The sequence below is a fragment of the Anolis sagrei genome, chromosome 4 (genome assembly GCF_037176765.1).
Source record: "Anolis sagrei isolate rAnoSag1 chromosome 4, rAnoSag1.mat, whole genome shotgun sequence".
NCBI lineage: Eukaryota > Metazoa > Chordata > Lepidosauria > Squamata > Dactyloidae > Anolis > Anolis sagrei.
In genome coordinates, this window is record NC_090024.1 from 4,671,834 (window position 1) to 4,696,819 (window position 24,986).

Below are 24,986 nucleotides of genomic sequence, written 5' to 3' on the forward strand. Positions count from 1 at the left end.
TAGGCTTTTCTCTAAGCTATAGGCGGCCATTTTGTTTCCTCATCCTTAGGCAGTAATGTTTAATTATCCTTTTCTCTCAACTAAAGGCGGCCATTTTGTTTCCTCATCCTTAGGCAGTCATCTTAAATTATCCTTTTCTCTTACCTATAGGCGGCCATTTTGTTTCCACATCCTTAGGCAGTCATGTTAAATTATCCTTTTCTCTTAACTATAGGCGGCCATTTTGTTTCCTCATACTTAGGCGGTCAGGTTAAATTATCCTTTTTTCTTAGCTAGAGGCGGCCATTTTGTTTCTTCATCTTTAGGCAGTCATGATAAATTATCCTTTTCTCTTAACTATAGGCGGCCATTTTGTTTCCTCATCCTTAGGCAGTAATGTTTAATTATCCTTTTCTCTTAACTATAGGCGGCCATTTTGTTTCCTCATCCTTAGTCGGTCATCTTAAATTATCCTTTTCTCTTACCTAAAGGCGGCCATTTTGTTTCTTCATCCTTAGGCAGTCATCTTAAATTATCCTTCCCTCTTAACTATAGGTGGCCATTTTGTTTCGTCATACTTAGGAGGTCAGGTTAAATTATCATTTTCTCTTAACTGTAGGCGGCCATTTTGTTTCCTCACCCTTAGGCAGTCATGTTAAATTATCCTTTCCTCTTAACTATAGGCGGCCATTTTGTTTCCTCATCCTTACGCAGTCATGTTAAATTATACTTTTCTCTTAACTATAGGCGGCCATTTTGTTTCCTCATCCTTAGGCAGTCATGTTAAATTATGTTTTTCTTTTAGCTACAGGCAGCCATTTTTTTTCCTCCTCCTTAGGTAGTCATGTTAAATTATCCTTTTCTCTTAACTATAGGTGGCCATTTTGTTTCCTCATTTTTAGGCAGTCATGTTAAATTATCCTTTCTTCTTAAGTATAGCTGGCCATTTTGTTTCCTCTTCCTTAGGCAGTCATGTTAAATTATCCTTTTCTCTTAACTATAGGTGGCCATTTTGTTTCCTCATTTTTAGGCAGTCATGTTAAATTATCCTTTTTTCTTAGCTAGAGGCGGCCATTTTGTTTCTTCATCTTTAGGCAGTCATGTTAAATTATCCTTTTCTCTTAACTATAGGCGGCCATTTTGTTTCCTCATCCTTAGGCAGTAATGTTTAATTATCCTTTTCTCTTATCAATAGGCGGCCATTTTGGTTCCTCATACTTAGGAGGTCAGGTTAAATTAACATTTTTTCTTAGGTAGAGGCGGACATTTTGTTTCCTCATCCTTAGGCAGTTATCTTAAATTATCCTTTTCTCTTAACTATAGGCAGCCATTTTGTTTCCTCATACTTAGGAGGTCAGGTTAAATTATCCTTTTTCTTAGCTAGAGGCGGCCATTTTGTTTCTTCATTTTTAGGCAGTCATGTTTAATTATCCTTTTCTCTTAACTATAGGCAGCCATTTTGTTTCCTCATCCTTAGGCAGTCATCTTAAATTATCCTTTTCTCTTAACTATAGGCAGCCATTTTGTTTCCTCATCCTAAGGCAGTCATATTAAATTATCCTTTTCTGTTAACTATAGGCGGCCATTTTGTTTCCTCATCCTTAGGCAGTCATCTTAAATTATCCTTTTCTCTTAACTATAGGCAGCCATTTTGTTTCCTCATCCTAAGGCAGTCATATTAAATTATCCTTTTCTGTTAACTATAGGCGGCCATTTTGTTTCCTCATCCTTAGGTAGTCATCTTAAATTATCCTTTTCTCTTAACTATAGGCGGCCATTTTGTTTCCTCATCCTTACGCAGTCATGTTAAATTAGGCTTTTCTCTAAGCTACAGGCGGCCATTTTGTTTCCTCATCTTTAGGCAGTCATGTTAAATTATCCTTTTCTCTTAACTATAGGCGGCCATTTTGTTTCCTCATCCTTAGGCAGTATTGTTTAATTATCCTTTTCTCTTAACTATAGGCGGCCATTTTGTTTCCTCATCCTTAGGCAGTCATCTTAAATTATCTTTTCTCTTAGCTACAGGCGGCCATTTTGTTTCCACATCCTTAGGCAGTCATTTTAAATTATCCTTTTCTCGTAATTATAGGCGGCCATTTTGTTTCCTCATCCTTAGGCAGTCATGTTAAATTATACTTTTCTCTTAGCTACAGGCGGCCATTTTGTTTCCTCATCCTTAGGTAGTCATGTTAAATTATCCTTTTCTCTTAACTATAGGCGGCCATTTTATTTCCTTATCCTTAGGCAGTCATCTTAAATTATCCTTTTCTCTTAACTATCGACGGCCATTTTGTTTCCTCATCTTTAGGCAGTCATGTAAAATTATCCTTTTCTCTTAACTATAGGCGGCCATTTTGTTTCCTCATCCTTAGGCAGTCATCTTAAATTACCCTTTTCTCTTAACTATAGGCGGCCATTTTGTTTCCTCATCCTTAGGGAGTCATGTTAAATTATCCTTTTTTCTTAGCTAGAGGCAGCCATTTTGTTTCTTCATCTTTAGGCAGTCATGTTAAATTATCCTTTTCTCTTAACTATAGGCGGCCATTTTGTTTCCTCATCCTTAGGCAGTCATGTTAAATTAGGCTTTTCTCTAAGCTATAGGCGGCCATTTTGTTTCCTCATCCTTACGCAGTCATGTTTATTTATCCTTTTCTCTTAACTATAGGCGGCCATTTTGTTTTCCCATCCTTCAGCAGTCATCTTAAATTATACTTTCCTCTTAACTATAGGCGGCCATTTTGTTTCCTCATCCTTAGAAAGTCATGTTTAATGATCCTTTTCTCTTAACTATAGGCGGCCATTTTGTTTCCTCATACTTAGGACGTCAGGTTAAATTATCCTTTTTTCTTAGCTAGAGGCGGCCATTTTGTTTCTTCATCTTTAGACAGTCATGTTAAATTATCCTTTTCTCTTAACTATAGGCGGCCATTTTGTTTCCTCATCCTTAGGCAGTAATGTTTAATTATCCTTTTTTCTTATCAATAGGCGGCCATTTTGGTTCCTCATACTTAGGAGGTCAGGTTAAATTAACATTTTTTCTTAGGTAGAGGCGGACATTTTGTTTCCTCATCCTTAGGCAGTTATCTTAAATTATCCTTTTCTCTTAACTATAGGCAGCCATTTTGTTTCCTCATACTTAGGAGGTCAGGTTAAATTATCCTTTTTCTTAGCTGGAGGCGGCCATTTTGTTTCTTCATTTTTAGGCAGTCATGTTTAATTATCCTTTTCTCTTAACTATAGGCAGCCATTTTGTTTCCTCATCCTTAGGCAGTCATCTTAAATTATCCTTTTCTCTTAACTATAGGAAGCCATTTTGTTTCCTCATCCTAAGGCAGTCATATTAAATTATCCTTTTCTCTTAACTATAGGTGGCCATTTTGTTTCCTCATCCTTAGGCAGTCATCTTAAATTATCCTTTTCTCTTAACTATAGGCGGCCATGTTGTTTCCTAATCCTTAGGCAGTCATGTTAAATTATGCTTTTCTCTTAGCTACAGGCGGCCATTTTGTTTCCTCATCTTTAGGCAGTCATCTTAAATTATCCTTTTCTCTTACCTATAGGCGGCCATTTTGTTTCCTCATCCTTACGCAGTCATGTTATATTAGGCTTTTCTCTAAGCTATAGTCGGCCATTTTGTTTCCTCATCTTTAGGCAGTCATGTTAAATTATCCTTTCCTCTTAACTATAGGCGGCCATTTTGTTTCCTCATCCTTAGGCAGTCATCTTAAATGATCCTTTTCTCTTAAATATAGGCGGCCATTTTGTTTCCTCATACTTTAGAGGTCAGGTTATATTATCCTTTTTTCTTAGCTAGACGCGGCCATTTTGTATCTTCATCTTTAGGCAGTCATGTTAAATTATCCTTTTCTCTTAACTATAGGCAGCCATTTTATTTCCTCATCCTTAGGCAGTCATCTTAAATTATCCTTTTGTCTTAACTATAGGCGGCCATTTTATTTCCTCATCCTTAGGCAGTCATGTTAAATTATACTTTTCTCTTAACTATAGGCGGCCATTTTGTTTCCTCATGCTTAGAAAGTCATGTTTAATAATCCTTTTCTCTTAACAATAGGCGGCCATTTTGGTTCCTCATCCTTAGGCAGTCATCTTAAATTATCCTTTTCTCTCACCTATAGGCGGCCATTTTGTTTCTTCATCTTTAGGCAGTTATGTTAAATTGTCCTTTTCTCTTAACTATAGGCGGCCATTTTGTTTCCTCATCCTTCGGCAGTCATCTTAAATTATCCTTTTCTCTTACCTATAGGCGGACATTTTGTTTCCTCATCCTTACGCAGTCATGTTATATTAGGCTTTTCTCTAAGCTATAGTCGGCCATTTTGTTTCCTCATCTTTAGGCAGTCATGTTAAATTATCCTTTCCTCTTAACTATAGGCGGCCATTTTGTTTCCTCATCCTTAGGCAGTCATCTTAAATGATCCTTTTCTCTTAAATATAGGCGGCCATTTTGTTTCCTCATACTTTAGAGTTCAGGTTATATTATCCTTTTTTCTTAGCTAGACGCGGCCATTTTGTATCTTCATCTTTAGGCAGTCATGTTAAATTATCCTTTTCTCTTAACTATAGGCAGCCATTTTATTTCCTCATCCTTAGGCAGTCATCTTAAATTATCCTTTTGTCTTAACTATAGGCGGCCATTTTATTTCCTCATCCTTAGGCAGTCATGTTAAATTATACTTTTCTCTTAACTATAGGCGGCCATTTTGTTTCCTCATGCTTAGAAAGTCATGTTTAATAATCCTTTTCTCTTAACAATAGGCGGCCATTTTGGTTCCTCATCCTTAGGCAGTCATCTTAAATTATCCTTTTCTCTCACCTATAGGCGGCCATTTTGTTTCTTCATCTTTAGGCAGTTATGTTAAATTGTCCTTTTCTCTTAACTATAGGCGGCCATTTTGTTTCCTCATCCTTTGGCAGTCATCTTAAATTATCCTTTTCTCTTACCTATAGGCGGACATTTTGTTTCCTCATCCTTACGCAGTCATGTTAAATTAGGCTTTTCTCTAAGCTATAGTCGGCCATTTTGTTTCCTCATCTTTAGGCAGTCATGTTAAATTATCCTTTCCTCTTAACTATAGGCGGTCATTTTGTTTCCTCATACTTAGGAGGTCAGGTTCAATTATCCTTTTTCATAGCTAGAGGCGGCCATTTTGTTTCTTCATCTTTAGGCAGTCATGTTAAATTATCCTTTTCTCTTAACTATAGGCGGCCATTTTGTATCCTCATCCTTAGGCAGTCATCTTAAATTATCCTTTTCTCTTAACTATAGGCGGCCATTTTGTTTCCTCATCCTTAGAAAGTCATGTTTAATTATCCTTTTCTCTTAACTATAGGCGGCCATTTTGTTTCCTCATACTTAGGTCAGGTTAAATTATCATTTTGTCTTAGGTAGAGGCGGACATTTTGTTTCCTCATCCTTAGGCAGTTATCTTAAATTATCCTTTTCTCTTAACTATTGGCAGCCATTTTGTTTCCTCATACTTAGGAGGTCAGGTTAAATTATCCTTTTTCTTAGCTAGAGGCGGCCATTTTGTTTCTTCATCTTTAGGCAGTCATGTTAAATTATCCTTTTCTCTTAACTATAGGCGTCCATTTTGTTTCCTCATCCTTAGGCAGCCATGTTAAATTATCCTTTTCTCTTAACTATAGGTGGCCATTTTGTTTCCTCATACTTAGGAGGTCAGGTTAAATTATACTTTTCTCTTAACTATAGGCAGCCATTTTGTTTCCTCATCCTAAGGCAGTCATGTTAAATTATCCTTTTCTCTTAACTATAGGCGGCCATTTTGTTTCCTCATCCTTAGGGAGTCATGTTAAATTATCCTTTTTTCTTAGCTAGAGGCGGCCATTTTGTTTCTTCATCTTTAGGCAGTCATGTTAAATTATCCTTTTCTCTTAACTATAGGCGGCCATTTTGTTTCCTCATCCTTAGGCAGTAATGTTTAATTATCCTTTTCTCTTAACTATAGGCGGCCATTTTGTTTCCTCATCCTTAGGCAGTCATCTTAAATTATCTTTTCTCTTAGCTACAGGCGGCCATTTTGTTTCCACATCCTTAGGCAGTCATTTTAAATTATCCTTTTCTCGTAATTATAGGCGGCCATTTTGTTTCCTCATCCTTAGGCAGTCATGTTAAATTATACTTTTCTCTTAGCTACAGGCGGCCATTTTGTTTCCTCATCCTTAGGTAGTCATGTTAAATTATCCTTTTCTCTTAACTATAGGCGGCCATTTTATTTCCTTATCCTTAGGCAGTCATCTTAAATTATCCTTTTCTCTTAACTATCGACGGCCATTTTGTTTCCTCATCTTTAGGCAGTCATGTAAAATTATCCTTTTCTCTTAACTATAGGCGGCCATTTTGTTTCCTCATCCTTAGGCAGTCATCTTAAATTATCCTTTTCTCTTAACTATAGGCAGCCATTTTGTTTCCTCATCCTAAGGCAGTCATGTTAAATTATCCTTTTCTCTTAACTATAGGCGGCCATTTTGTTTCCTCATCCTTAGGGAGTCATGTTAAATTATCCTTTTTTCTTAGCTAGATGCAGCCATTTTGTTTCTTCATCTTTAGGCAGTCATGTTAAATTATCCTTTTCTCTTAACTATAGGCGGCCATTTTGTTTCCTCATCCTTAGGCAGTCATGTTAAATTAGGCTTTTCTCTAAGCTATAGGCAGCCATTTTGTTTCCTCATCCTTACGCAGTCATGTTTATTTATCCTTTTCTCTTACCTATAGGCGGGCATTTAGTTTCCCCATCCTTCAGCAGTCATCTTAAATTATACTTTCCTCTTAACTATAGGCGGCCATTTTGTTTCCTCTTCCTTAGAAAGTCATGTTTAATTATCCTTTTCTCTTAACTATAGGCGGCCATTTTGTTTCCTCATACTTAGGACGTCAGGTTAAATTATCCTTTTTTCTTAGCTAGAGGCGGCCATTTTGTTTCTTCATCTTTAGGCAGTCATGTTAAATTATCCTTTTCTCTTAACTATAGGCGGCCATTTTGTTTCCTCATCCTTAGGCAGTAATATTTAATTATCCTTTTCTCTTATCAATAGGCGGCCATTTTGGTTCATCATACTTAGGAGGTCAGGTTAAATTAACATTTTTTCTTAGGTAGAGGCGGACATTTTGTTTCCTCATCCTTAGGCAGTTATTTTAAATTATCCTTTTCTCTTAACTATAGGCAGCCATTTTGTTTCCTCATACTTAGGAGGTCAGGTTAAATTATCCTTTTTCTTAGCTAGAGGCGGCCATTTTGTTTCTTCATTTTTAGGCAGTCATGTTTAATTATCCTTTTCTCTTAACTATAGGCAGCCATTTTGTTTCCTCATCCTTAGGCAGTCATCTTAAATTATCCTTTTCTCTTAACTATAGGCAGCCATTTTGTTTCCTCATCCTAAGGCAGTCATATTAAATTATCCTTTTCTGTTAACTATAGGCGGCCATTTTGTTTCCTCATCCTTAGGCAGTCATCTTAAATTATCCTTTTCTCTTAACTATAGGCGGCCATTTTGTTTCCTCATTCTTACGCAGTCATGTTAAATTAGGCTTTTCTCTAAGCTACAGGCGGCCATTTTGTTTCCTCATCTTTAGGCAGTCATGTTAAATTATCATTTTCTCTTAACTTTAGGCGCCCATCTTGTTTCCTCATTCTTAGGCAGTCGTGTTAAATTATCCTTTTCTCTTAACTATACGTGGCCATATTTCTTCCTCATCCTTAGGCAGTCATCTTAAATTATCCTTTTCTCTTACCTATAGGCGGCCATTTTGTTTCCTCATCCTTACGCAGTCATGTTAAATTATCCTTTTCTGTTAACTATAGGCGGCCATTTTGTTTCCTCGTCCTTAGAAAGTCATGTTTAATTATCCTTTTCTCTTAACTATAGGCGGCCATTTTGTTTCCTCGTCCTTAGGCAGTCATGTTAACTTATACTTTTCTCTTAACTATAGGCGGCCATTTTGTTTCCTCATCCTTAGAAAGTCATGTTTAATTATCCTTTTCTCTTAACTATAGGCGGCCATTTTGTTTCCTCATCCTTAGGCAGTCATGTTAAATTATGTTTTTCTTTTAGCTACAGGCAGCCATTTTGTTTCCTCCTCCTTAGGTAGTCATGTTAAATTATCCTTTTCTCTTAACTATAGGTGGCCATTTTGTTTCCTCTTCCTTAGGCAGTCATGTTAAATTATCCTTTCCTCTTAACTATAGGTGGCCATTTTGTTTCCTCATTTTTAGGCAGTCATGTTAAATTATGCTTTTCTCTTAGCTACCGGCGGCCATTTTGTTTCTTCATCTTTAGGCAGTCATGTTAAATGATCTTTTTCTCTTAACTATAGGCGGCCATTTTGTATCCTCATCCTTAGGCAGTCATGTTTAATTATCCTTTTCTCTTAACTTTAGGCGGCCATTTTGTTTCCTCATACTTAGATGGTCAGGTTAAATTAACATTTTTTCTTAGGTAGAGGCGGACATTTTGTTTCCTCATCCTTAGGCAGTTATCTTAAATTATCCTTTTCTCTTAACTATAGGCAGCCATTTTGTTTCCTCATACTTAGGAGGTCAGGTTAAATTATCCTTTTTCTTAGCTAGAGGCGGCCATTTTGTTTCTTCATTTTTAGGCAGTCATCTTAAATTATCCTTTTCTCTTACCTATAGGCGGCCATTTTGTTTCCTCATCCTTACGCAGTCATGTTAAATTATACTTTTCTCTTAACTATAGGCGGCCATTTTGTTTCCTCATCCTTAGGCAGTCATGTTAAATTATGTTTTTCTTTTAGCTACAGGCAGCCATTTTGTTTCCTCCTCCTTAGGTAGTCATGTTAAATTATCCTTTTCTCTTAACTATAGGCGGCCATTTTGTTTCCTCATTCTTACGCAGTCATGTTAAATTAGGCTTTTCTCTAAGCTACAGGCGGCCATTTTGTTTCCTCATCTTTAGGCAGTCATGTTAAATTATCATTTTCTCTTAACTTTAGGCGCCCATCTTGTTTCCTCATTCTTAGGCAGTCGTGTTAAATTATCCTTTTCTCTTAACTATACGTGGCCATATTTCTTCCTCATCCTTAGGCAGTCATCTTAAATTATCCTTTTCTCTTACCTATAGGCGGCCATTTTGTTTCCTCATCCTTACGCAGTCATGTTAAATTATCCTTTTCTGTTAACTATAGGCGGCCATTTTGTTTCCTCGTCCTTAGAAAGTCATGTTTAATTATCCTTTTCTCTTAACTATAGGCGGCCATTTTGTTTCCTCGTCCTTAGGCAGTCATGTTAACTTATACTTTTCTCTTAACTATAGGCGGCCATTTTGTTTCCTCATCCTTAGAAAGTCATGTTTAATTATCCTTTTCTCTTAACTATAGGCGGCCATTTTGTTTCCTCATCCTTAGGCAGTCATGTTAAATTATGTTTTTCTTTTAGCTACAGGCAGCCATTTTGTTTCCTCCTCCTTAGGTAGTCATGTTAAATTATCCTTTTCTCTTAACTATAGGTGGCCATTTTGTTTCCTCTTCCTTAGGCAGTCATGTTAAATTATCCTTTCCTCTTAACTATAGGTGGCCATTTTGTTTCCTCATTTTTAGGCAGTCATGTTAAATTATGCTTTTCTCTTAGCTACCGGCGGCCATTTTGTTTCTTCATCTTTAGGCAGTCATGTTAAATGATCTTTTTCTCTTAACTATAGGCGGCCATTTTGTATCCTCATCCTTAGGCAGTCATGTTTAATTATCCTTTTCTCTTAACTTTAGGCGGCCATTTTGTTTCCTCATACTTAGATGGTCAGGTTAAATTAACATTTTTTCTTAGGTAGAGGCGGACATTTTGTTTCCTCATCCTTAGGCAGTTATCTTAAATTATCCTTTTCTCTTAACTATAGGCAGCCATTTTGTTTCCTCATACTTAGGAGGTCAGGTTAAATTATCCTTTTTCTTAGCTAGAGGCGGCCATTTTGTTTCTTCATTTTTAGGCAGTCATCTTAAATTATCCTTTTCTCTTACCTATAGGCGGCCATTTTGTTTCCTCATCCTTACGCAGTCATGTTAAATTATACTTTTCTCTTAACTATAGGCGGCCATTTTGTTTCCTCATCCTTAGGCAGTCATGTTAAATTATGTTTTTCTTTTAGCTACAGGCAGCCATTTTGTTTCCTCCTCCTTAGGTAGTCATGTTAAATTATCCTTTTCTCTTAACTATAGGTGGCCATTTTGTTTCCTCTTCCTTAGGCAGTCATGTTAAATTATCCTTTTCTCTTAACTATAGGTGGCCATTTTGTTTCCTCATTTTTAGGCAGTCATGTTAAATTATCCTTTTTTCTTAGCTAGAGGCGGCCATTTTGTTTCCTCATCTTTAGGCAGTCATGTTAAATTATCCTTTTCTCTTAACTATAGGCGGCCATTTTGTTTCCTCATCCTTAGGCAGTAATGTTTAATTATCCTTTTCTCTTATCAATAGGCGGCCATTTTGGTTCCTCATACTTAGGAGGTCAGGTTAAATTAACATTTTTTCTTAGGTAGAGGCGGACATTTTGTTTCCTCATCCTTAGGCAGTTATCTTAAATTATCCTTTTCTCTTAACTATAGGCAGCCATTTTGTTTCCTCATACTTAGGAGGTCAGGTTAAATTATCCTTTTTCTTAGCTAGAGGCGGCCATTTTGTTTCTTCATTTTTAGGCAGTCATGTTTAATTATCCTTTTCTCTTAACTATAGGCAGCCATTTTGTTTCCTCATCCTTAGGCAGTCATCTTAAATTATCCTTTTCTCTTAACTATAGGCAGCCATTTTGTTTCCTCATCCTAAGGCAGTCATATTAAATTATCCTTTTCTCTTAACTATAGGTGGCCATTTTGTTTCCTCATCCTTAGGCAGTCATCTTAAATTATCCTTTTCTCTTAACTATAGGCGGCCATTTTGTTTCCTCATCCTTACGCAGTCATGTTAAATTAGGCTTTTCTCTAAGCTACAGGCGGCCATTTTGTTTCCTCATCTTTAGGCAGTCATGTTAAATTATCATTTTCTCTTAACTATAGGCGCCCATCTTGTTTCCTCATTCTTAGGCAGTCGTGTTAAATTATCCTTTTCTCTTAACTATAGGTGGCCATATTTCTTCCTCATCCTTAGGCAGTCATCTTAAATTATCCTTTTCTCTTACCTATAGGCGGCCATTTTGTTTCCTCATCCTTACGCAGTCATGTTAAATTATCCTTTTCTGTTAACTATAGGCGGCCATTTTGTTTCCTCGTCCTTAGGCAGTCATGTTAACTTATACTTTTCTCTTAACTATAGGCGGCCATTTTGTTTCCTCATCCTTAGAAAGTCATGTTTAATTATCCTTTTCTCTTAACTATAGGCGGCCATTTTGTTTCCTCATCCTTAGGCAGTCATGTTAAATTATGTTTTTCTTTTAGCTACAGGCAGCCATTTTGTTTCCTCCTCCTTAGGTAGTCATGTTAAATTATCCTTTTCTCTTAACTATAGGTGGCCATTTTGTTTCCTCACCCTTAGGCAGTCATGTTAAATTATCCTTTCTTCTTCAGTATAGCTGGCCATTTTGTTTCCTCTTCCTTAGGCAGTCATGTTAAATTATCCTTTTCTCTTAACTATAGGTGGCCATTTTGTTTCCTCATTTTTAGGCAGTCATGTTAAATTATGCTCTTCTCTTAGCTACCGGCGGCCATTTTGTTTCTTCATCTTTAGGCAGTCATGTTAAATTATCTTTTTCTCTTAACTATAGGCGGCCATTTTGTATCCTCATCCTTAGGCAGTCATGTTTAATTATCCTTTTCTCTTAACTTTAGGCGGCCATTTTGTTTCCTCATACTTAGGAGGTCAGGTTAAATTAACATTTTTTCTTAGGTAGAGGCGGACATTTTGTTTCCTCATCCTTAGGCAGTTATCTTAAATTATCCTTTTCTCTTAACTATAGGCAGCCATTTTGTTTCCTCATACTTAGGAGGTCAGGTTAAATTATCCTTTTTCTTAGCTATAGTCGGCCATTTTGTTTCCTCATCTTTAGGCAGTCATATTAAATTATCCTTTTCTCTTACCTATAGGCGGCCATTTTGTTTCCTCATCCTTACGCAGTCATGTTATATTAGGCTTTTCTCTAATCTATAGTCGGCCATTTTGTTTCCTCATCTTTAGGCAGTTATGTTAAATTATCCTTTCCTCTTAACTATAGGCGGCCATTTTGTTTCCTCATCCTTAGGCGGTCATCTTAAATTATCCTTTTCTCTTAACTATAGGCGGCCATTTTGTTTCCTCATCCTTAGGCAGTCATCTTAAATGATCCTTTTCTCTTAAATATAGGCGGCCATTTTGTTTCCTCATACTTTAGAGGTCAGGTTATATTATCCTTTTTTCTTAGCTAGACGCGGCCATTTTGTATCTTCATCTTTAGGCAGCCATGTTAAATTATCCTTTTCTCTTAACTATAGGCAGCCATTTTATTTCCTCATCCTTAGGCAGTCATCTTAAATTATCCTTTTCTCTTAACTATAGGCGGCCATTTTGTTTCCTCATCCTTAGGCAGTCATGTTAAATTATACTTTTCTCTTAACTATAGGCGGCCATTTTGTTTCCTCATGCTTAGAAAGTCATGTTTAATAATCCTTTTCTCTTAACAATAGGCGGCCATTTTGGTTCCTCATCCTTAGGCAGTCATCTTAAATTATCCTTTTCTCTCACCTATAGGCGGCCATTTTGTTTCTTCATCTTTAGGCAGTTATGTTAAATTGTCCTTTTCTCTTAACTATAGGCGGCCATTTTGTTTCCTCATCCTTAGGCAGTAATGTTTAATTATCCTTTTCTCTTACCTATAGGCGGCCATTTTGTTTCCTCATCCTTCGGCAGTCATCTTAAATTATCCTTTTCTCTTACCTATAGGCGGACATTTTGTTTCCTCATCCTTACGCAGTCATGTTAAATTAGGCTTTTCTCTAAGCTATAGTCGGCCATTTTGTTTCCTCATCTTTAGGCAGTCATGTTAAATTATCCTTTCCTCTTAACTATAGGCGGTCATTTTTTTCCCCTCATACTTAGGAGGTCAGGTTCAATTATCCTTTTTCATAGCTAGAGGCGGCCATTTTGTTTCTTCATCTTTAGGCAGTCATGTTAAATTATCCTTTTCTCTTAACTATAGGCGGCCATTTTGTATCCTCATCCTTAGGCAGTCATCTTAAATTATCCTTTTCTCTTAACTATAGGCGGCCATTTTGTTTCCTCATACTTAGGAGGTCAGGTTAAATTATCATTTTGTCTTAGGTAGAGGCGGACATTTTGTTTCCTCATCCTTAGGCAGTTATCTTAAATTATCCTTTTCTCTTAACTATTGGCAGCCATTTTGTTTCCTCATACTTAGGAGGTCAGGTTAAATTATCCTTTTTCTTAGCTAGAGTCGGCCATTTTGTTTCTTCATCTTTAGGCAGTCATGTTAAATTATCCTTTTCTCTTAACTATAGGCGGCCATTTTGTTTCCTCATCCTTAGGCAGTCATGTTAAATTATACTTTTCTCTTAACTATAGGCAGCCATTTTGTTTCCTCATCCTAAGGCAGTCATGTTAAATTATCCTTTTCTCTTAACTATAGGCGGCCATTTTGTTTCCTCATCCTTAGGGAGTCATGTTAAATTATCCTTTTTTCTTAGCTAGAGGCGGCCATTTTGTTTCCTCATCCTTAGGCAGTAATGTTTAATTATCCTTTTCTCTTAACTATAGGCGGCCATTTTGTTTCCTCATCCTTAGGCAGTCATCTTAAATTATCTTTTCTCTTAGCTACAGGCGGCCATTTTCTTTCCACATCCTTAGGCAGTCATTTTAAATTATCCTTTTCTCGTAATTATAGGCGGCCATTTTGTTTCCTCATCCTTAGGCAGTCATGTTAAATTATACTTTTCTCTTAGCTACAGGCGGCCATTTTGTTTCCTCATCCTTAGGTAGTCATGTTAAATTATCCTTTTCTCTTAACTATAGGCGGCCATTTTATTTCCTTATCCTTAGGCAGTCATCTTAAATTATCCTTTTCTCTTAACTATCGACGGCTATTTTGTTTCCTCATCTTTAGGCAGTCATGTAAAATTATCCTTTTCTCTTAACTATAGGCGGCCATTTTGTTTCCTCATCCTTAGGCAGTCATCTTAAATTATCCTTTTCTCTTAACTATAGGCGGCCATTTTGTTTCCTCATCCTTAGGGAGTCATGTTAAATTATCCTTTTTTCTTAGCTAGAGGCAGCCATTTTGTTTCTTCATCTTTAGGCAGTCATGTTAAATTATCCTTTTCTCTTAACTATAGGCGGCCATTTTGTTTCCTCATCCTTAGGCAGTAATGTTTAATTATCCTTTTCTCTTAACTATAGGCGGCCATTTTGTTTCCTCATCCTTAGGCAGTCATCTTAAATTATCCTTTTCTCTTACCTATAGGCGGCCATTTTGTTTCCTCATCCTTAGGCAGTCATTTTAAATTATCCTTTTCTCGTAATTATAGGTGGCCATTTTGTTTCCTCATCCTTAGGCAGTCATGTTAAATTATACTTTTCTCTTAGCTACAGGCGGCCATTTTGTTTCCTCATCCTTAGGTAGTCATGTTAAATTATCCTTTTCTCTTAACTATAGGCGGCCATTTTATTTCCTTATCCTTAGGCAGTCATCTTAAATTATCCTTTTCTCTTAACTATCGGCGGCCATTTTGTTTCCTCATCTTTAGGCAGTCATGTAAAATTATCCTTTTCTCTTAACTATAGGCGGCCATTTTGTTTCCTCATCCTTAAGCAGTCATCTTAAATTATACTTTCCTCTTAACTATAGGCGGCCATTTTGTTTCCCCATCCTTAGAAAGTCATGTTTAATTATCCTTTTCTCGTAATTATAGGCGGCCATTTTGTTTCCACATCCTTAGGCAGTCATTTTAAATTATCCTTTTCTCGTAATTATAGGCGGCCATTTTGTTTCCTCATCCTTAGGCAGTCATGTTAAATTATACTTTTCTCTTAGCTACAGGCGGCCATTTTGTTTCCTCATCCTTAGGTAGTCATGTTAAATTATCCTTTTCTCTTAACTATAGGCGGCCATTTTATTTCCTTATCCTTAGGCAGTCATCTTAAATTATCCTTTTCTCTTAACTATCGACGGCCATTTTGTTTCCTCATCTTTAGGCAGTCATGTAAAATTATCCTTTTCTCTTAACTATAGGCGGCCATTTTGTTTCCTCATCCTTAGGCAGTCATCTTAAATTATCCTTTTCTCTTAACTATAGGCAGCCATTTTGTTTCCTCATCCTAAGGCAGTCATGTTAAATTATCCTTTTCTCTTAACTATAGGCGGCCATTTTGTTTCCTCATCCTTAGGGAGTCATGTTAAATTATCCTTTTTTCTTAGCTAGAGGCAGCCATTTTGTTTCTTCATCTTTAGGCAGTCATGTTAAATTATCCTTTTCTCTTAACTATAGGCGGCCATTTTGTTTCCTCATCCTTAGGCAGTAATGTTTAATTATCCTTTTCTCTTAACTATAGGCGGCCATTTTGTTTCCTCATCCTTAGGCAGTCATCTTAAATTATCCTTTTCTCTTACCTATAGGCGGCCATTTTGTTTCCTCATCCTTAGGCAGTCATTTTAAATTATCCTTTTCTCGTAAGTATAGGTGGCCATTTTGTTTCCTCATCTTTAGGCAGTAATGTTTAATTATCCTTTTCTCTTAACTATAGGCGGCCATTTTGTTTCCTCATCCTTAGGCAGTCATCTTAAATTATCCTTTTCTCTTACCTATAGGCGGCCATTTTGTTTCCTCATCCTTAGGCAGTCATTTTAAATTATCCTTTTCTCGTAATTATAGGTGGCCATTTTGTTTCCTCATCCTTAGGCAGTCATGTTATATTATACTTTTCTCTTAGCTACAGGCGGCCATTTTGTTTCCTCATCCTTAGGTAGTCATGTTAAATTATCCTTTTCTCTTAACTATAGGCGGCCATTTTATTTCCTTATCCTTAGGCAGTCATCTTAAATTATCCTTTTCTCTTAACTATCGGCGGCCATTTTGTTTCCTCATCTTTAGGCAGTCATGTAAAATTATCCTTTTCTCTTAACTATAGGCGGCCATTTTGTTTCCTCATCCTTAAGCAGTCATCTTAAATTATACTTTCCTCTTAACTATAGGCGGCCATTTTGTTTCCCCATCCTTAGAAAGTCATGTTTAATTATCCTTTTCTCGTAATTATAGGCGGCCATTTTGTTTCCACATCCTTAGGCAGTCATTTTAAATTATCCTTTTCTCGTAATTATAGGCGGCCATTTTGTTTCCTCATCCTTAGGCAGTCATGTTAAATTATACTTTTCTCTTAGCTACAGGCGGCCATTTTGTTTCCTCATCCTTAGGTAGTCATGTTAAATTATCCTTTTCTCTTAACTATAGGCGGCCATTTTATTTCCTTATCCTTAGGCAGTCATCTTAAATTATCCTTTTCTCTTAACTATCGACGGCCATTTTGTTTCCTCATCTTTAGGTAGTCATGTAAAATTATCCTTTTCTCTTAACTATAGGCGGCCATTTTGTTTCCTCATCCTTAGGCAGTCATCTTAAATTATCCTTTTCTCTTAACTATAGGCAGCCATTTTGTTTCCTCATCCTAAGGCAGTCATCTTAAATTATCCTTTTCTCTTAACTATAGGCGGCCATTTTGTTTCCTCATCCTTAGGCAGTCATCTTAAATTATCCTTTTCTCTTACCTATAGGCGGCCATTTTGTTTCCTCATCCTTAGGCAGTCATTTTAAATTATCCTTTTCTCGTAATTATAGGTGGCCATTTTGTTTCCTCATCCTTAGGCAGTCATGTTAAATTACACTTTTCTCTTAGCTACAGGCGGCCATTTTGTTTCCTCATCCTTAGGTAGTCATGTTAAATTATCCTTTTCTCTTAACTATAGGCGGCCATTTTATTTCCTTATCCTTAGGCAGTCATCTTAAATTATCCTTTTCTCTTAACTATCGGCGGCCATTTTTTCCTCATCTTTAGGCAGTCATGTAAAATTATCCTTTTCTCTTAACTATAGGCGGCCATTTTGTTTCCTCATCCTTAAGCAGTCATCTTAAATTATACTTTCCTCTTAACTATAGGCGGCCATTTTGTTTCCCCATCCTTAGAAAGTCATGTTTAATTATCCTTTTCTCTTAACTATAGGTGGCCATTTTGTTTCCTCATACTTAGGAGGTCAGGTTAAATTATCCTTTTTTCTTAGCTAGAGGCGGCCATTTTGTTTCTTCATCTTTAGGCAGTTATGTTAAATTGTCCTTTTCTCTTAACTATAGGCGGCCATTTTGTTTCTTCATCCTTAGGCAGTAATGTTTAATTATCCTTTTCTCTTACCTATAGGCGGCCATTTTGTTTTCTCATCCTTCAGCAGTCATCTTAAATTATCCTTTTCTCTTACCTATAGGCGGCCATTTTGTTTCCTCATCTTTAGGCAGTCATGTTAAATTATCCTTTCCTCTTAACTATAGGCGGCCATTTTGTTTCCTCATATTTAGGTGGTCATCTTAATTTATCCTTTTCTCTTAACTATAGGCGGCCATTTTGTTTCCTCATTCTTAGGCAGTCATCTTAAATTATCCTTTTCTCTTAACTATAGGCGGCCATTTTGTTTCCACATCTTTACGCAGTCATGTTAAATTAGGCTTTTCTCTAAGCTATAGGCGGCCATTTTGTTTCCTCATCTTTAGGCAGTCATGTTAAATTATCCTTTTCACTTAACTATAGGCGCCCATTTTGTTCCCTCATCCTTAGGCAGTCATGTTAAATTATCCTTTTCTCTTAACTATAGGCGGCCATTTTGTTTCCTCATCCTTACGCAATCATGTTAAATTTTCCTTAGCACTTATCTGTAGGAGGCCATTTTGTTTCGTTATCCTCAGGTGGTCATGTCAAATTTTCCTTTGCACTTATGTGTAGCCGGTCATTTTTTTTCCTCATCCTTAGGCGGTCATGTTACATTATTCTTTGCAGTTATCTGTAGGCGGCCATTTTGCTTCCTCATTTTTAGGCGGTCATGTTAAATTCTCCTTTGCACTTTTCTGTAGGCAGCCATTTTGTTTCCTTATCAGGCAGTTATATTGGTTTTTCCTTAGCACCTGTCTTTGGGTGACCTTTTTGTAGACTCTTTAGTGCTTGTTCTTAGGCAGCCACATTAGGTTTTCGTTAGTTCTCATTACTGTGTGGCCATTTTGTGTCCTCCTTAACGCTCCTCATTGGGTTACCATATTGTAGACTTCTTACAGCTTATCCTTAGATGGCCATTTTGGGTTCTCCTTAGTGTTTATCGTTGGGCGGCCATTTTGTGACTTTCTCAACATGTTGTTCTACATTTGCAGATTGGATTCTTCATGTTTTGTTCTAGGAACCACCAGATCCTCCAATGTGATTCTATGTTCAGCTTCCATTGGGAGTCGATCATGGAGTAACTTCTTTGGATCTCTTTATCCAACTGTTTGCTCATGGATAAACTACTGAGTCAGATAAGAACCTAATGGGATTTGTGTTGGAGTTCAGCCTATGATTGTGTTTCAGGATCAGGGTGCTTTGGATGTGGGGAGTGGTATAAATGAAGTTCAAGATGGCAATGGTTTGGTCAGTGATATTGATGCAGACAATGACAGAGAGGCACCTGTTCTAAGTGTAGTTTCCCATGAGAATGTTCCTACAGGGTATAGGGATGATGGTTTACTCTCTGAATTGCATCTATTGTCTGAAGGCCTGGTCCCAGTACCATGATTTTATTTTTTTTTTCTAAAGGAGTGAGGGAACAGATCTTACCTCCTTTGGGAGTGTGTTCCATAGGTGGGGGGCCACAGCTGAGAAGGCCCTGCTCCTAGTCCTCGCCAACCGCATTGGCACTGTTGACGGGAGCGAGAGCAGGGCCTCCCCAGATCATCTTAAATTGCGAGGTGGGATGTAGGGGCAGATGTGTTCAGTAAGCTGGGTCCGAACCATATAGAGCTTTATAGGTCAAATCCAGCACTTTGAATTGGACTCGGAGATGGACCGGCAGCCAGTGGAGCTGGCATAACAAGGGGTGGTGGTGCTAGGCTCCCTGTATGCCGCCCCAGCTAATAATCTGGCTGCCGCCCATTGAACTAACTGAAGTTTCCAAACCGTCTTCAAAGGCAGCCCCACGTAGAGTGTGTTTATTTATTTATTTATTTGGGGTTCTTGTACCCCGCCCTTCTCACCCCGGAGGGGACCCTGGGCGGCTTACAGCTGCAAGGCACACTTAGATGCCTGCCACACAAAACAATCATCACAAAAGTACAAACAATTCAAGTTCCCACAATTCAGCCATTATCCCAATAAAATCAATAAAATGATAAAATCAATAAAACAATACAAACCTAGTTCTTCCTCCTACCCATCAGTGTACCCTAACTCAAAGATCTGTTTTTGATTCCACTTCGACAATCCTGCTGATCTTACACATCTGATTGTCTTATTTAGTTGTCTTATTTAATTGCCTGGTTGCCCAAAGGCCTGGTTCCACAACCATGTCTTCACCCTCCTCCTGAAGGAGAGGAGGGATGGTGATGTTCTGATTTCCCCCGGGAGTGAGTTCCACAGGTGAGGGGCCACCACTGAGAAGGCCCTGCTTCTCGTCCCCACCAGCCTCACTTGTGAGAGTGGTGGGGTCGAGAGCAGGGCCTCCCCAGATGATCTCAAACTCCGAGATGGGACGTAAAGGGAGATACGTTCGGACAGATACACTGGACCAGAACTGTATAGGGTTTTGTAGGTTAAAACCAGCACCTTGAATTGTGCTCGGAATTGAACCGGCAGCCAGTGGAGCTGGTATAGCAGGGGGGTGGTATGCTCCCTGTATGTCACTCCAGTGAGCAATCTGGCTGCCGCTCGCTGGACTAGTTGAGCGCGTTGCAGTAGTCTATTCGGGATGTAACAAGAGCATGGACCACTGTGGCCAGATCAGACTTCCCAAGGTACGGGCGCAACTGGTGCACAAGTTTTAATTGCGCAAAAGCTCTCCCGGCCACTGCCGAGACCTGGGGTTCCAGGCTCAGCGGCGAGTCCAGGATCACTCCCAAGCTGCGAACCTGCGTCTTCAGGGGGAGTGTAACCCCGTCCAGCACAGGCTGTAACCCTATACCCTGTTCGGCCTTACGACTGACCAGTAGGACCTCTGTCTTGTCTGGATTCAATTTCAATTTGTTAGCTCTCATCCAGTGTTGCAGTAGTCTATTTGGGATGTAACCTGAGCGTGGACCACTGTGGCCAGATCAGACTTCCCAAGGTACGGGCACAGCTGGTACTTGCAGAGAGTTCCCGGGATTTGGATTTGGATTAAAACAACCTGGCACTTGTGGAGACTAATGAGCATAGAGATAGGCAGGCGGAAATTAGTCAAAACAGAGAGACCGAGCAAGGCCTTCGGCGTTCTGCCAGGCTTCAACACAAACAGATAAGGGCCATTAAAGGAAAGCGAAATCAGTTTCTGTGTGCTTGGAAAGGGTTTAAAAGTTCCAGGCATGGAAAATATTACCAGATGAAGCCTTGTTTCAGATCCCTGCTAAGTTCTTGTCTTGTCTCATGAAAGCCTTGCCTGGAAGATTAATGTTTAAGGATTTTTTGCTGAACGGTTTGACTGTTTGTCTCTTGTGATTACCTATTCATGCCTTGGATCAACGTTTCTCTGTTTCTTTGGATTTTATTAGAGAAGTCTGGACTTTGTTTTGAACCTTCCTGGACCATACCTTGGATTAATTTGCTCCTGCTTATCTTCTAACCTAATTGGATGTATCTATTCCCTTAAAGTGTTTTTCTACTCTGCTGTTTTTACTTATCTTCAATAAAAAAGGATTGTTTTCCTACTCAATGTGTGGTGCTTTAAAGTCAGAGGGATATTCCTGTTAAACCAGAGTTTGAAAACGTATTGAGCTCAGGTAATGATCATTTGATAATCAAAATGTAAATAAATGGCTGACAAAATATGAAGTAGAAGAAGAACAAGTGAAGCACTGTGTAATGTGCTCAAGATCCAATTGGAACAACAGGAGAAGGTTTGGACAAAGTGTTTCATGTTTACTTTGAGAAATTGTTTGAAATAATATTGTCAAAAGGAGATATACAGGTGGTACTTGCTACCTGAGATGCTCTAAAGCAGGCATGGGCCAGCTTGGGCCCTCCAGGTGTTTTGGACTACAACTCCCACAATTCCTAACAGCCTACCGGCTGTTAGGAATTGTGGGAGTTGTAGTCCAAAACACCTGGAGGGCCCAAGTTGGCCCATGCCTGCTTTATAGGTATCATAAAAGATGTTTCCTAAATGGTGACCTTGCAGAAAGGCCTAGAAATGTTATTGTGTTGTTGCTGTTGTCTCTCTCTCACCAACACTGTGAACTTCCAGGCCACTTACTTGCTTCCGCAGGTGTTTCCCTCTCAGCGCAAACCCTTTGACGTGGGACCTTTTCTTGAGGTTCAGACAGACGAAGTTGCCGTCCTGCTTTGGCGCAGACCTAGAAACAGAGAACCACCCTATGTGAAAAGGACACTATTGTATTCCATTGCACCTACCCCCAGCGCTTTGCAAACTGTGTGTTGTAATAGTATATATATGTTTGTGTATATATGTGGTTTTGATAGTATGTGAACTATAAATCCCAGCAACTACAACTCCTAAATGACAAAATCAATTTTTTGAGTGATTGTCACTCCTTGAGTTAGTAGGTGTCTTGTGGCCAAAATTGGCGGCAATTCGCTCAGTGGTTTTTGAGTTCTGTTAATCCCAGTGCCCTTTGGTTTTGGAATTGTAGTTCACCTACATCCAGACAGCACTGTGGACTCAAACAAAGATGGATCTGGACCAAACTCTACACGAATACTCAATATGCCCAAATGTGAACAGTGGTGGAGTTTGGGGAAAATGGAATCTTGACATTTGGGAGTTGTAGTTGCTGGGATTTATAGTTCACCTACAATCACAGAGCATTCTGAACTCCACCAACGATAGAATTGGGCCAAACCTCTCAAACAGAACCTCCATGTGGGCCACAGCAATGTATGGCAGGGGACGTCTAGTAAACAAATAAATAAATAGTATAAATTAAACAAATAGAGTATACAATGCATTTCTTCCCAAGGACCTACTTGCGTGGTGGGATGCTGGATCTCCACTTGGCCTTGGAATCATCCTCTTCTATGATTTCCCCCAGGAGATTTTCCGAGGGAAACGGGGCAGGTTCCCCCTCTTGTTCATGCACCTCTGCAGCATCCTGAGCATCAAAATCATAATCGCTGACTCCTGGCTTTGGACCAATGTTACGTTGCTTTTTGGCCCGGCTTTCCCCTGCAGGTTGTTTAGTCCTCTTTCGCTTCACTTGTGATTTGCTTCCTTTGGGACTGACTGCGCCATCCTCACCTTCCTGTAGCTCCTTCTTGTGATAGGACTTCCCCTTCTTGGGGGGATCAGGCACCCCATCCTCAGCTTCACACATCCCGACTCCCATCTGCTTTGGTGACACTCCTTCCACGACACATTCCTCCATTTGGAAAGGCGCATTCTTGGTGCAAACTTCCAGTTCAGAAATCTCAGCTTTGGTTTCAACGAGTGCTAAGTTTGCCTCCTCTGTCCTTGGAGATGTAACTGCTATCTCTTTACCTCGCCCACTTTGCCTACAACCATCTCCAATATTTTGGCCAATAGAAGTTATCTCCGTCACAACTCCTTGACAGTCTTTCTCAGCAGAATCAGACTCACGTGCCTCCCATTTCTTCTCTCCATTTTCCAGATTCAGTTTTTCCAGGGAAGTGATTTTCAGAGAGCCCTGGCTTGAGTCTTGGTCTGGGTTGCCATCTCCAATTAGTCCCACTCCAGCCTTTAATCCGCACCTATCCAGCCAACCAGGATCCAGGCTGGTCAGTCTCTTGGTCACAGTCTCTTTCAGCTGCTGAAACTTACCAAGGGGCAACAGCCTCGGTTTGGCATCAACGACAGGCAACCGGGCAGGGCTCAAACTCGCAAAGGCAGGAGGGATAAGGGCAGCCATTTCCATGGGATCAGGATCCAGAAGTTGCTCTGTATCATTTCCTAACAGAGTGTCTGTTGCTGCGATGGGAGAAACAACCTTTGCCATCTGGGGTGGATTCTTCTCCATGAATGTGATGGACTTCCTCCTTGGGGTGAGGGATTTCCTTAGATTCACAGGACGTTCCTAAGATGAAGAGTGAAATTATGTTTAGATCAGGCATGGGCAAGCTTGGGCCCTCCAGGTATTTTGTATTCAATCTGTACCTAAATAGCTTTGTGTCTCACCTCAGACCTCATCTCTGAGGAAGCTTGCCATAGATGCAGGCGAAACGTCAGGAGAAATGCTTCTAGAACATGGCCATATAGCCCGAAAAAACCCACAAGAACTGAGCTTTGTGTCTGTTGGGATGGGAGGGGGGGGGCAGGGAGGGTATAAAAAGAAGGGCTGAAATGCTATGGAGAGTGAGTTGGAGGGGGGGGGAGAAGAGAAGGGGTCTACATTGTTAATTGCAGCAATAATATGTTTCATGCTGTCATGAAATCTACCTTTGAGACGACAGGGCCGAAGCCTGCATGACAGTGGCTGTCATCTTGGAAGGCAGGCAGGACAGGAGGAGGAGTCAATTGCTATCCTGATTGGGTATAGCAATTGGGGGAGGAGTCGGTAGAGAGAGAGAAATAAGCTGTCAGCTCTTGACAGAGAGAAGAAGTGTCTTGAGATCAGACAGGGAGAGTAGTGTTTTGACAAGGGAGAGAGATAGAGCAGGGATCTGACAGAAAAGGAAGAGCTTTTAGTGAGCCTTAAGTTTAGGGAATAGGCTGAGACAAAGACTAGGATTTTTACTGTGTTGTTAGGGCCAGTAAAAGAAAGCTTTGTCTCCTTATACTAGGGACAGTATAGGGGAGCTTATTGCCCTGTGCAGACAGGAGTCTGTTCTCAAGTGATACTGTGTCTAAAGATAGAACAGTATGTTGAAGGAGTCTCACAGTTGTTAAAAGCTTTTCTGTCAGGGGAACTATTTGTTTAAGTAACCAAGTTTCTGCAACTGAATCACGCTTCTGTACCACTCATTTCTATGAGTTGTTGTTAATATAAAGTTCAATAAACTCTTTCTTAGTTTACTTTTAACTGGTGTATGCCTCAATCTATCCATTTCCTCAGAACTCACTCTGTCAAACCCATTTTAAAGTCCAGTCATCCAGTGAGGAAGCCATAGAAGAATCAAGAGCTCAAATACCCCTTACCTATAACACATTCACACCCTTTGGTCCCTCAGGCCAATAATTCTGAGGTGGTGGAGGCTAATACTACCAAGAACATTCAATCATTTATAATATTTTATTCTCCCTTGCCTTGAGGGGCAGAGGTGGGATTGATTGTTTGTCCACCCTGCCTAGATAACCTTTAATTTTATTATATTGGTGGCAGCGGTGGGATTGATTGTTTGTCCCCCCTGCCCAGATATTTTTTAACTTTACTATACATGCTTATGTCTATATTTGATGTTTTTATAGTTTTTATGGTTTTTACCTACAGTTATATGTTATTGATTTAAATATATGATATTATATATATATGTAAGGCATTGAATTTGCCATTTATTATGTTGTAAACCTCTTTGAGTCCCCCCAGGGGTGAAAAAGCGGTATACAAAAGCAGATAATAATGATAATAATAATAATAGTAGTAGTAGTAGTAATAATGGGTTGTTGTAGGTTTTTCCAGGCTATATGGCCATGGTCTAGAGGCATTCTCTCCTGACGTTTTGCCTGCATCTATGGCAGGCATCCTCAGAGGTAGTGAGGATACATAATAAATATAATAAACCTCACTACCTCTGATTTAAAGATCGAACATAATAAACCTCACTACCTCTGAGGATGCTTGCCATAGATGTAGGCGAAACATCAGGAGAAAATGCCTCTGGAACATGACCATATAGCCCGAAAAAACCTACAACAACCCAGCGATTCCGGCCATGAAA

General features: G+C 38.9%; 1 protein-coding gene across 1 annotated transcript in view; it reads right to left on the reverse strand.

The window, feature by feature from the left end:
- The window catches only part of RECQL4 (RecQ like helicase 4), a 218,249-nt gene that overhangs the window by 174,192 nt on the left and 19,071 nt on the right, over positions 1-24,986 (reverse strand). Inside the window, exons 6-7 of the mRNA XM_067467230.1 lie at positions 22,122-23,185; positions 21,391-21,490 (exon numbers count right to left, since the gene is read on the reverse strand). Of these exons, the coding sequence (XP_067323331.1) occupies positions 21,391-21,490; positions 22,122-23,185 (1,164 nt within the window). The remainder of the gene's footprint in view (positions 1-21,390; positions 21,491-22,121; positions 23,186-24,986) is intronic.